Source organism: Fimicolochytrium jonesii (genome assembly GCF_025526975.1).
Source record: "Fimicolochytrium jonesii strain JEL569 chromosome Unknown EV422scaffold_23, whole genome shotgun sequence".
NCBI lineage: Eukaryota > Fungi > Chytridiomycota > Chytridiomycetes > Spizellomycetales > Powellomycetaceae > Fimicolochytrium > Fimicolochytrium jonesii.
In genome coordinates this window covers 331,480-343,743 of record NW_026515690.1, presented here as the reverse complement: position 1 = coordinate 343,743, position 12,264 = coordinate 331,480, and the positions used below count along the sequence as shown (strand labels likewise).

The 12,264-nt window shown below is 57.3% G+C and overlaps 4 protein-coding genes across 4 annotated transcripts; 2 read left to right on the top strand and 2 right to left on the bottom strand.

The window, feature by feature from the left end:
• Positions 1-477: 477 nt before the first annotated feature.
• On the bottom strand, positions 478-2,043 carry EV422DRAFT_539059 (uncharacterized protein). Its single transcript, XM_053071028.1, has 2 exons — positions 918-2,043; positions 478-707 (listed from the first exon to the last, which is right to left on the bottom strand). The coding sequence occupies exons 1-2, from the start codon at positions 1,724-1,726 to the stop codon at positions 575-577; spliced, it is 942 nt and encodes a 313-aa protein (XP_052923177.1). The 5' UTR covers positions 1,727-2,043; the 3' UTR covers positions 478-574.
• Positions 2,044-4,197: 2,154 nt separating this feature from the next.
• EV422DRAFT_569988 (uncharacterized protein) lies at positions 4,198-5,387 on the bottom strand (the record flags this gene model as incomplete). The annotated part of the gene is made up of 5 exons (XM_053072827.1): positions 4,198-4,391; positions 4,513-4,573; positions 4,651-4,803; positions 4,883-4,988; positions 5,164-5,387. 5 exons carry the CDS (start codon positions 5,385-5,387, stop codon positions 4,198-4,200), a joined length of 738 nt encoding a protein of 245 aa, XP_052923176.1.
• Positions 5,388-6,026: 639 nt separating this feature from the next.
• EV422DRAFT_499327 (DWNN domain-containing protein) lies at positions 6,027-8,868 on the top strand (the record flags this gene model as incomplete). The annotated part of the gene is made up of 7 exons (XM_053068075.1): positions 6,027-6,195; positions 7,347-7,576; positions 7,697-7,768; positions 7,813-7,877; positions 7,976-8,377; positions 8,471-8,634; positions 8,723-8,868. Coding segments are annotated over 7 exons (1,248 nt in total), but the record flags the coding sequence as incomplete, so codon positions are not given.
• A 2,829-nt stretch (positions 8,869-11,697) lies between these two features.
• Positions 11,698-12,213, top strand: EV422DRAFT_508411 (uncharacterized protein; the record flags this gene model as incomplete). The annotated part of the gene is made up of 1 exon (XM_053068744.1): positions 11,698-12,213. The coding sequence occupies one exon, from the start codon at positions 11,698-11,700 to the stop codon at positions 12,211-12,213; it is 516 nt and encodes a 171-aa protein (XP_052923174.1).
• Between the last annotated feature and the right edge of the window lie 51 nt (positions 12,214-12,264).

Below are 12,264 nucleotides of genomic sequence, written 5' to 3'. Positions count from 1 at the left end.
ACCACCCAAACCCCCTCCTCCCCCAACGGGTTATGATCCGCACAAAGCACCCTCATACCCCCCGCCTCGCGACATATCCTCGCCAGAAGCCCCGCGGTGGACTCCGTGAGGTTGCAGTCCATGAGGTGCAACGTGGAGACCGTGGCGTGGGAGATCAGGAACCCGGCAGGGCTTCGAGACCTTTGGGCACGCCAGAGGTAGACCCCGCTCAGCGCTGCGTAGGCATCGAACGTGATGGTGAGGGAGCAGATGTTGTTGGGTGTCAGATGTTGCTGGGGTCAATATCAACTGTAATTCTTAAGTCATCCCTTCATCAGCACCATCCATCAATTGTTCACACTACCCGGTGATACACCATACTAAGTTCAGGCAATAAGCGTGTGTTTGTTTACCTGTACCTGTCAGTTGAGGATGGGACGCGCTGTCGAAAGAGCTTATATCAGCGCGCCGCGACTCTTGACGCTCTTCGCCTGGGCCCTAAAACACAACTTCAGCCCTCAAAACCGCCACAGCAGATTCACCCACAGCTTTCCCACTTCATAGAAACTCGTGCCTTGGTATCTTCAACATCCTACTACGCACGCCTCAGCGCATCCAACGTCTTGAGGTCAGGCACAAACGGTGGAATGGAGCACGCGAAAACCAAATCGATGCTGCCCGACGCCCCGCCGCGCTCGCCGGCTGCTGAGATGGCTGCTTCTCGGCAGGTAAGTTACGGTCCTCTTGGGTGTAGATGGAGGTCAAGGGCGATTCTTGGGTTGGGGGAAATGATTCGGAGACTAGGTCCGGGTGGGGGCGATTGTCGGGGAAACAACTCAACGATGGGCGGTGCCTGATTCAAGCTGCTCGTCGGGTTCTCCCAACCAACCTTGACACCAAATCAACTAACTCTGTCGTTCACTTACTGGTTTCCATAGTCAACCGCCAACAACGACGATAACGACCACGAAAACCGCAACAGCGCCTCCAACACCTCCCCGCCCCAACCCGCCGGCGACCAACCACTATCCATCTCCCGCGCCATGCTCGCCGAATGGAACTCCCGCCAATCCCTCTCCGACCCCGTCGACGACGACTCCACCAAGCAACCCATGGTCCTCGAAATCATCAACGGGCCAGCCAAACCCACGCCGCCCGCAAAGACCAGCCCCTCCGGCAAGACTGCTTCGAAAAAGAACAAGGAGAACGAGCCAGCTTTCACCCTCCCGATTCCAGACCCCACCGATCCCGCCAAACACATCCTGCGTAACCCGTGGGACGCGACCACGGCTGTGCTGGATCGGGAGGCGGATATCAAAGCTGGACGGGAGTTCTTCGCACAGCATGTTACCAATTTGCCGCCGTTTATAGCGCCGGAGGGGGCTGGTGGGGAGATCGCGGGGAGTGCTGGGGTGGCGAAGACGCATTTGCACCCGGCGACGTCGCAGGAGTTGATGCCGGCGCCTTTGTCGTACCTCACCACCACCGCTCCCGGGGCTGCTAACAATGCGGGTGCGGGTGAGGGGTTGTTTGATCTGGGCCCGTTGTACCCGGCGTTGGTGAATATTGCGTCGGCGCCGGGGAGTCCTGCGCCGCCGGCACCGTCTGGGAAATCGCACGGGAAACCGGCCGCCACCACCACCACCACCACCACCACCGCCGCCGCGCAGACTCGGACACAGAAGGGGCACACATTGCAGCTGTTGTCCTCCCCGAACGCGGAAACGGTGCCCAACACGCCGAACATCACTTCGTCGTCGTTCGCGGATGAGATGTTTGCGTTGTTTGATACGGTTAGCGCGACGACTAAGGCGGCGGCTGGCAGTGCGGTGGAGGTGGGAAAACCAGCGGTTGGAAGGAAATCGCCCGGGCCTGTACCTGCACCCGTACCTGCACCGGCAGCTGCCGCCGCACCCCCAACATCGACCCCACCCCAACCGCCCTCATCGACATTCACCCCCGCAATCCCCCCACCCCGCCGCACCCCGCCCAAACCGCCCACCCAGGCGCCGTCCACCCCACCCGCACCCGCAATCACCACCAAACCCGCCCCACCACCCCTCCAAAACCGCCCCTCCATCCCCTCCATCCCCGCGCCCAAAACACCCGCGCCGGACACGCCGCAGGCTGTCAGCGCGACCAAGCCGGACCACCGCACGAGTCTGCAGAAAGCGCGGAACTCGCTGGAGGGCGTGCAGGCTGCCGCCATGGCGTTGGTCGACTACTCCGATCGCACCGCCGACTCGGGTGCCAGTCGGAACGCTGCTGCACCCCACCAACCCACGGCCGACACGACGACGACGACGACCGCCCCCGCACGCATCACAATCACCCCCACCATCCTCTCCACCAAACGGGTGCAGGTCACGCCCGCCAACTCGTTGCCCAGCCTCGTCGGTGGCGCCGCGTACACCACCGCTGCCGGGGGCGGTGGGGAGAAGGCGACGCCGCGGTCTACGCAGGGGGAGGAGAAGGGTGGGGAGGCGGGAGAGAAGACGAAGGAGAGGACGGGGAGGGAGGGGGAGGGTGTTCTGGGGTGATGGGTGGGTAGTTTGCGGGGTGGTTGGTGAAGTCAGGGAGATGGGCCTGTGAGGTTTTGTTCTCGGGGCCCCTTTGTTGGACCGAGCTGGATTTTTGGTTTCCGGGTGTTTTTGTGCTGTTCATACATCTGAGATGATCTCAGTATATCGCTTTGTTCCAAAGATGGGATCAATCTGCAAGGAGAGAGCGCCCTCTTGAACGAGGTGGACCGAAACACCGCTCTTGGTGGGGCTGATCGGTACTCACCGTTCTGCGACTTCGGACTCCATTTCTGTCAACCTGTGTCGGCTATTGCCGCTTATCAAGTTCACACAATAACAACCTGCGTTAGGGAATCGCATATGTCCCGGATGCATCAACGGGTATGTCGGGTCTGCAACCTGCGGATATATCACAATCTATCATATCCAAAGAAGGTCATTGAATCCGTGTGTGTAGCAGTGGGGCTGTTCAATGCATATCATATTCAGACAAGACATACATCCAAGAAAGAAGAGCGAAAACGCATGGAGAAGTAGATATACATGTCCGACGGGAGTGGTTGGCTCCGACTCCTCGCAGACGGGTACCGTAGCCAATTGCAGCAAAAGTAACCTACCCATCCGCCGCGGCTAAGCACGGAGCACAGCTCATCCGGCGGTGTTCCAACTTGACGTAGAAGCTGGAAAACGAAAGCAACGCATTCTTCGGATCCTTAGGCGGCGGATGTGACGTTCAAGCGCGCATATTTGCATCGGGTACGGCATCGAGAGACCGCTGTAGATTATCCGTTCAGTAGACCACTTGCATATCAAGTCCTACATTGATCACCCACCCGGAGAGCAAACGCCGGTTCCGAGGCGAGAATATGCCCGAATGTCTGCGACGCCGAGACTTTCGACACTGATTTGGGGGAGAAGTCCGCCCCACGTGTGTGCCGGCGTTGTGACGATACCATCTAACGGAGTCTACAGAGTGCGTGAGAAGGGTCAAAGTTTTCTTCGGTACATACCAAGCCTTCCTTGTGTGGCATATGTGCTGCAAATCCTCCGTTTCGCGAGGAACTACGATGCTTGTCATCAGAGACCTTCGAGCCGTTTTTCGATGCGGCTGCGGGCTGATGATGAAATAAGATGAATATCGGGGCTGATAAACTGAACTGCAAGGCGGAGCGCCGGAGGGAAAACAGCGAGACTGGGCTGAGGTAAGAATTGGCGCTAAGGTGGAAGCTGGGCGCTGAGATGACTGATAGTCGAACTGAGCGGATGAATCCGAAGCCGAAGCCGAAGCTGAGGCGGACGCTGACTGGTCCCTCAATTTCCCCACGCACTGAAACCGAACTGCACTGAACTGCTGAAACTGAGCTGAACTGAACTGATGCGAACTGGTTGTGTAGAGCGCCGCCCATAGGTAAATATTGTGGTAACGGTTGTGTAGTAGTAGTAGAAGTAGTAGGTACTGGGCCGAGAACGATTACGACGACGAACACATGTCGGAGAGAGGACCAAACACTGAGCACCGGTTTTTAACAGTCGGGAGGGCGGGTTGGGCGAGCCCTTTTTACAAGACACAACGGATTTTGTACATAAAAAGGTAGAGGAGATGGGGTCAAGCAGACGCCAGTTGATAGGACCAGGGTGGAAGGGTCTGAAGGGCTGAGAACGGGCTGGCGATCTAGACCTCGGAACACTGACGCGCTTAGTAGCGGCGGTCCCGGTCGCGCCGGTCGTCGTAGCGGTCGGACCTGTATCGGTCGGCACCGCGGTCGTCGTAGCGGTCGCGGCGACGGTCGTCGTACCTATCGGAGCGGAATCGGTCGCCTCCTCCTCGACGGTCGTCGTAGCGGTCGGACCTGTACCTGTCACCTCCGCCACGGCGGTCCCTGTCGTCGTCTGGAAAAGTAGGAGAGAGAGGTAAGCATGAAGAACGCAGGAGAAAGATTGTTCTGTGTTCACAGAAGACTGGTTCGCGCAATGGCCCTGTGCTCGGCAGGGGGATTGCACATACACTCACGTCGGTAGGGAGGTCCGTAGTAACGGCCTGGGGTAGGGGTCCGGGCGCTACCACGCTTGGCCTGCGAATGCGATGAGGGTATCCGTAAGAACGGTGAAGTCGAAAGAATCGCACATGGCGGTTTTAGCGAAATATTACCAATTCGACAGTGATCACTTTTCCGTCGAGCTCGACCTTCCCGCTCAAAGCGGCACGAGCGTTGTCGGCATCCTGAGCGTTGGCAAAACAGACAAAAGCGAAACCGCGGGATTCCTTGCTGTGAGGGTCGTACATGACTTCGGTCTTGGAGACCTACAACGAGATATTCGGACATACGTAATGAATACATGGAACGTTTGCCGTCAACGACCATGATTGAATTCAAAATTACCTTGCCGTACTCTTGGAAAAGCTTCTCAAGGTCCCTCTCACGTGTGCGCAGACTGAGATTGGCAACGTAAAGGTTACTGCCGGGGTTGACTTCACCGTCGTCACCACTGCAGAAAGGAAAGGATATAAAAGAGTAAGCACAAATTTCAAGAAATCGACTTCGTTGCACACAAAAGTTAATGGCATAGTTGAAAACAGAGGTTCGGTTTGCTCGCGTTAGATCCACGACCATTCGCTGTCGTTTCTCGCTCCGCTCCGGCCCCTGTCGCAAACCAAACTCACCGGTCGGAACGTTCCCTTCTACCGTCATCCCTCCTATCGTCGTAGCTGCGCGGGGGCGGGGAACCACCACGGCGAGGAGAACCACCACGGTTGGGCGACCTTGCAGCCGGGGAACGCGATCTCGCCCTGTCCCTTTCTTCAGCAGATCGGGGTGGGCGGTCAGCTCGGTCGTCGACGGGGATGTGTTCCCGGTCGTCGCTGTGGGGTCGCTCGCGGTCGTCCATTTTGTAGTCGTCGATGCTCACTGTAGGATGCGCCGGAAGGGAAAGGAGATGCGGGGGGTGAGACAGAGATTTGGGTTTTTCGTGTGAGATCCGGTCTGGACACTTTTCGCGTTCTAACATATAGCGAAGCGGTACTTATTCCGAACTACTGTCGGGCGGAGCTGCAGTACGTGCGGCCTGCGACCTGAGGCCAGACAGACACTTACTCTGTTTCCGGGGGATGTGCGTTGGGGGTTGTACTAGTTGTCGTCTCGCAAAAGCAGAGTTGGCTGGGTTTGAAGCGCAGGAGGGGAAGACTCGGGGCGGTGTTGAATTGTGCAGTCAAGTGACTCCACGTGACTCTGCGCTGTTTATTGCGCCGTCTCTCTCTGCTCCTCTCTAGGGGCATGCGGCGCAACTCTCTCTCTCTGGGAGCATTTCCGACTTTCCCACGCCCAATCTAGACCGGCCATCTTGCAGCGCCACAGAGCCGCCTTGACGACTACATACAAACTTCTCATGCAGTCCTGCCCTCATCACTTAGCGCAAGCGACTACTCAGGCGCACTTTGACATATCGACTCGACCGGCTTGGACAACAAAACATTATCGAAAACGAACAACGACTTAGTTCGAGGAGACACTCGTCATCTCGCCCGTCATGTCTGTCGTCTTTTACAAGTTCAAGTCGGCAAAGGACTACGACACTTGCACATTCGACGGGCCGCATATCACCGTGTTTGACCTCAAGCGGGAAATTCTCACGGCCAAGAAGCTCGGGAAGGGAACGGATTTCGACTTGGCGGTTTACAACGCCCAGACCAATGAGGGTAAGTGAGGCTTCTGCGAGAAGTAGGAGTGGTGGGCCACCATGATGGGGATGGTGGAGGGAGTTGGGGTGCCTGGACGATTGGAGTAGCTTCTTTCGGACTGGTCGTGGACGTCGCCAGTTCGGCAGTCCCTGTTTTGGATCCTGTGGGTCCAGATAGCGGACGTCTCTCCACGCCCTTCTGTCTCGCGATTCTCTTCGGCTGTCTCGTCTCCTCTCCGTCTCCCTTCGACCACCCTCGATTCGGGATTTCGTCTCTTGGGTCGAGTGTGTACCGTTGTCTCTCGTCGGACAATGATGCCGTCGCATCTTCTCTACCGCTCTGCGTTTGTTCTCCTACCCATCCTTCCCTCAATCATCCATACCTGCTACCCTTCCCTACCGACGAATTCCCCTTCACAACGTAGTTTAGCCATCGTTAGCTTTGCCTTGTCCCGGGTTGTTGGGGAGTTGAGGACGAGAAGAAGGGATGGAACAGACGAAGTAGAAAAGGATATCTCGATTTGAATGAGGGAAAAAAAGATGAGAAATTTGGACAAAAGTGAATGTCGAATTTGAGAAAAGAGAGATCGTGTTTCTTTTGGGAGTTCCCCCTGCGCTATTTCTTCGCCCCATCGCAATATTGCGATATCACTACTTCACCGGGCGATGGAGGACGAGCTGTTCAAATCTTCCTGTTTGCGGGCGACTTCGGTGTACGACCTTTCCCTTCTACCCCACGCATTCGACACGGGTAGATTCGCCGAAGCACTCCTTTCGCACTAACCGGTTGTCTCGCCACTGCTGTTGGGAGGCGGCGTCATCACGGACGGAAGTGGCGTGAAAGGGAGCAGAGACGGAGCGTGAACCATTTGAACATCAGGGCGCTCGGCGAAACTCATCGGCATATTTAGAAGGACTATTGCAGGCCACGGAGACGGGGGAGGGACACAGAGAAACAGAGGGTGGCGGACACGCGTCGAAAAAGCTTCAGAAGGAGCCGGGAAAGGCGAGGGAAGAAAGCGGCGGCAACTGGAATCCCGAGTTCGAGCACATCAGCTCCATCTGCGATGGGAGGGACACTCATCGGCACATTTTACACCCCGGTCCCGTTACCTGCCCATATCCAACCTCTACCCTCAAACCCAATCTAACCCCTATCTTCCCTTACAGAGTTCAAAGACGACATGTACCATGTCCCGCGCAACACCTCCATCCTCGTCTCGCGGCAACCCGCCATCAAACCAGGCAAAGGCACCGCGCAACGCTACCTCGCCTCCGCGATGCCGACCGCCGCCATGACTGGCGGGTCGCGGGTCGTGTCGACGCCGATGGGCGCGTTTTCGCAAGCGAGTGCCGCGGGGATGGGAGTGAAGCATCATTCTTTGAATAATCGGGCGCCAGTGTGAGTGGGTTCTTTTCTTTTGTTTTGAGGAAGGAAATGGGCCCCGTCATGCAGCGATTTCAAGGTTCATCTATCATGCTAACTGACGAAATCATTGATCACAGGCAACGCACCACAGACGGACCAGGCGGGGGCGGCTCGAGCGCAGGAGGCGGCCCGGGAGGAGGCGGACCAGCAGCGGACGGAATGGGTGGACTAGCACCTGGAGAGATCACGGGCGAGACGGAGGAAGAGCGGATTGCGAATATGTTCAAGCTGCAGACGGAGCAGTGGGATCATGCGCAGGATCGGATGGCTATGTAAGTTTCCTAAGTTTCTTTCTTTGCGAACAAACTATCCTCCACTTGCGGGCGAATGTGCATTCCTAATCTCGGATGTTTCCGATTCCCATTTTTAGGCAAAAACCCATCTACCGCCCCTACGGCGGCACCCGGGGCAGTTGGCGTGGCCGAGGCGGTGGCGCCGCTGGAGCTGACCAGTCATCCACCAACCCTGACTCCACATCCTCCAACGGCCCCAACAACCACGAACACCCCCAAGGCGGGGGCGGCTGGCACCACCACCAACAATACCCGGCCAAAGCGCCCCCACCCGGCTACATCTGCTACCGATGCGGCCAAAAAGGCCATTTCATCAATCAATGCCCGACGATCGGCGACCAGACCTTTGACCGCCCGAAGTTGAGAAGGACGACGGGGATACCGAAGATTTTCTTGAAAGTGGTGGATGATAAGACGGCGGCAGGGGGTGGGGTTATGGTTACGCAGAGTGGGGAGTTGGTTATTGCGCAGCCTAACGAGTACGTCTTCGGTGGTTTCTATCTCATCATCTGAGCAAACTGCGTTTGAGTTTTGGACGGGTGCTGACCTGTGTTCTGTTTCAATTTGCCCAGTCAAGCATGGGCGGACGTGGCAGCCCGGAACAAGAATTACATCGACGCCGGCGACGTGTACGAGATGGCGCCCGTGCCTGACGAGTTGGCGTGTCCGATCTGCAAGAAATTGCTTCGTGATGCTGTGCTGATTCCGTGTTGTGGGACGAGTTATTGTGATGAGTGTATGTTCCCGCTTCTGCGTCTTTCTTCATCCCACCGCATCCCAACCCCGCTCACATCCGTCTAACGATTTCTTTTCTCCTTTCTTAGGCATCCGCACCCACCTCCTCGACAACGAAGACCCCGCTCAACGGCTCAAATGCCCAAACTGCCACTCCGATCAAAGTCCGGACCACCTCATACCCAACAAGTCCCTCCGGCAGGCCGTTGAGCTGCATATCAAGGAGTTTGCGTCCGCGAGGCGTAGTGCGAATTCTAGTACTGCAAAGGCGGCGACGGCCTCTCCGCAGGTTCCGGCGGGGAGACCGCCGGGGGATGCTAGTGCTGTAGCGGGGAGTTCACAAGCACCTGCCACGAAACCGGCAAGTGTCGCTGCTGCGAATACGACGCCGGCTGTGACCGCAACCAATGCAACGACCACCACCGCAACACCAACCTCCGCACTCCCCATAATCCAGCGCAAACCAGCCGCCGAGAAACCGTACAAAATCATCAGCAAGCCTGCTACAACTCCCGCCGGATCTCCTGCAGCTACGACAGCAAACACGAACGCCGCTGCTCCAAACAATGCACAAGCATTATTGTCGGCTTCCACGGGACAGGAGAAGGAGAAGCCGTATAAAGTTGTGGGACCCGGGCCGGCGGCGGGGCGTCATGCGTCTCCGGGTGGGCATGATGGTGGTGCAATTCGGAGAATGGATGGGGTACGTGAACGTTGTCGTGATTCTCATTCGATGGTGCATGAATGGTCGAACTGACTCACTCCTCTGTTACATGGGACCCCCTTCAATTTTTTTTCCAGACCGCCCGACGAAACTCATCCTCCTCCTCCCACAACCCACGCGACCGACAACAAGACGATTCCTGGGGCCAAAGTCCCATCCTCTCCCGCGGCCACCCTCAGCATCAACAACCCTACCCACCCCACCCATTCGCCGACTACGAACCCGGCTGGGACGCCCTCCCACCCCACATGCGCGGCGGCTACGGCATGTACCCACCCCCCATGAACATGCCCTACCCCCCGCACCCCAACGCATGGCCGGACTACCCGCCACAACAACGCGGCGGATACCCCATGGACCCGATGATGATGCCGCATCACATGGGTATGGGTATGCACCAGCACCCTCAACATCAAATGCAACAGCAACAACAGCGTCGACGCCCAATGGGAGGACAACAACAACAACAACGACCACAAGCGAATACGGCCCTCCCGCCCATCCCGCCGCCGTTGAATATGGGGATGCAACAACGCGCTTATGGGGGTGGGGGTGGGGGTTATGGGGCGATGAGGAAACGGTCGAGGGCGGAGGAAGATGTGATTGATGTTATGGCGAAGGTTGCCAGAAGGCATTGAGGAGGGGGGGGGGAGGGGGAGGGGGGGGGGGGGTTTCGATGGAAGTCTGTATCTATGATACCAAACCATCCTTCTCTCGGATGATCAAAAGCACGGATCACGAAGGAAGTGTACCCCCAACATCTATCATCAACTCATACTACATTCATGCAAATACTATTCGAGTAGTCGAGTCATCGCTCCATACTCTGGCCCTTTCGTTGTTGTCTCAGACTCCAGTTTGGCCCCGTGCTATTGCTTCGAGATGTTACATCTGAGATGCATATGTGTTCACCATCCCATGCCCATGTCCATCGACGTCTATCATCAATGATCATTCTATCCCTCGCTGAAACTAAAAACGAACATACCGGGGTATCATGCCCGCTTAAAGTGCGTGTCAGTCCGGTTATTCAATTCACGGAAACTGGTTTGATGGCTGCACCATGTGTCCTCAGACTGACAACGGGCATGATATCAAGCGGATGTGGGAGACGAGCCATCAAGCGATTTCTGGGCCAGATGTGATATCTCCGTATCAATGGTGCACAGAGTACACCGAGCCCGGGTGGAGGGGTCATTGTCCGATTTCGGGACGTCGTTGCGGTGACGTTCAATGAAGGCCTATATGCAAGCAATGCCGGCCGCACAACTCAAGAAATTTGGCTCGTTGGGCCCCGCTGCGTGGCTCGGGAGATCTGTCATTTCAGGCCGGCATTCAAACGAAGTAAGGGCCGGCCGTTGTCGGGGGATGTGTCACCGCATCCGCTTTCCAACCTGGGTAGAAGCTTGCTCATCTCTCTGCGAGTCATCGCAAATGACACGGCCAAGGCGGTTGTAGCTGCAGATGTCCGGGACCCCTTTCTTCTTTGTCGAATCGTGCGGTGTGGGGTAGGCAAAGCGGCCTGTGGGATGGATGATACGTGACACGGACTCCATCTCCCGGGGAGCCAACGCAAAACGACCCGTTCGCGGTCGAGGATGCGGCCGGCGCCTGTTCGAAAACCTCAACAAATAGTGCGTCTTGGTATGGAACAATCCCCGATCTAAGGCGGTTTTTTTTCTTCTCTCATCGATAGGGAGGCGGCCCCCGAGCGAGAGAAGTGTGGGGTTACGATCTGGCAGTGGGGTAATTGACCGAGCCGGCTCATGCATTCAGCGGTCCATTTTTTTTTCGATAGGGGATCGGAAGCGGGATATCATTGTTGCTGACGAGGAGCTGGATACCACCCTCCACATTTAAAGCATTCCCGGACCCCGCCCTAGACACTTTCGTTCGAAGTGTGCGGAGACGGACCGAGTGAGCAAAGTGTGCAGCGAGATATACGAGTGTCGAATGACTCGAAGCCGATGTCACTAGCAGGACGAACAACCCCAGGGCTGATAAGGTGATTTGTATGAAAGGCCCCGACTCGGAAACGGGTTTCTCTAAAAATTGTCGCTCGCGGCATCATGCTGTCAGTTTCCTGTCAATCGACCGCTGTCTCTCTCTACACCCGTTCAAGTTGGAGTCGGGGCTCTTCCTTCGCACATGGCACATGGACATGGAAGAGGGGTAGACAGTTGTAGGGTTTGAACCTGCGGGTTGGAAGCGGATGTTGTGTATAAAAGGGGCAGGGTCGGCCCGAATCCCCTTCCTTCCTCACCATCCAACCACCCCCGCAGCAAAAGCAGCAACAGCCGACCAGCTCTCCTCCCACCCACCCCAAATCAAACACCAAAAATGCGTTTCTCATTCTCCGCCGCGGTCCTCGCCGTCGCCGCCATGGTCGTCCTCCCCAGCGCGCTCGCCGCCGCCGTCCCCGAAACAGTCACCTGGAACGGGCTCGACTTCACCCTCCCCCGCCGGGACCTCACGACGCGCGACTCGACATGCGGCGTCAAGGAAGGCATCCACTGCGCCGTGATGGTCGCCGCCACCGCGGGCTGCTTCGCCACCGTCGCCCTCGGCACCTTCGCCACCGCCGGCGCCGCCTTCGCCGCCTACCTCGGCTGCGCGGCCGCGGGTGAAGGCGCCGTCATCTCGTGCCTGCCGTGCCTCGAGAAGGCATGGGATAAGTTGGTCGACCTCGCACATAAGCATGGCAAGCACCTGCCGTGGGAAGACCAGGGCCCGGCGGCGGTCGGGGCGGCCTTCCCGGCCCCGTCGCCGGAGGCCGTCAAGGCTTGCTTGCTTGACTTGGTCGACAACGAGAAGTACGATACGGCGAGCGCTACCAGGTTCTGTAACCTTCACTGAGAGGGGGACTTGGCATCGCACAGACGCATCGTATTATATAGTCCGACAGAC

Coding starts and splice junctions, on each gene's coding strand:
- EV422DRAFT_539059 (XM_053071028.1), bottom strand. CDS start 1,726: ATGTTCGGCGTGTTGGGCACCGTTTCCGCGTTCGGGGAGGACAACAGC. Junction 708..917: donor TCGTCGTTGTTGGCGGTTGA/CTATGGAAACCA, acceptor ACCGTAACTTAC/CTGCCGAGAAGCAGCCATCT.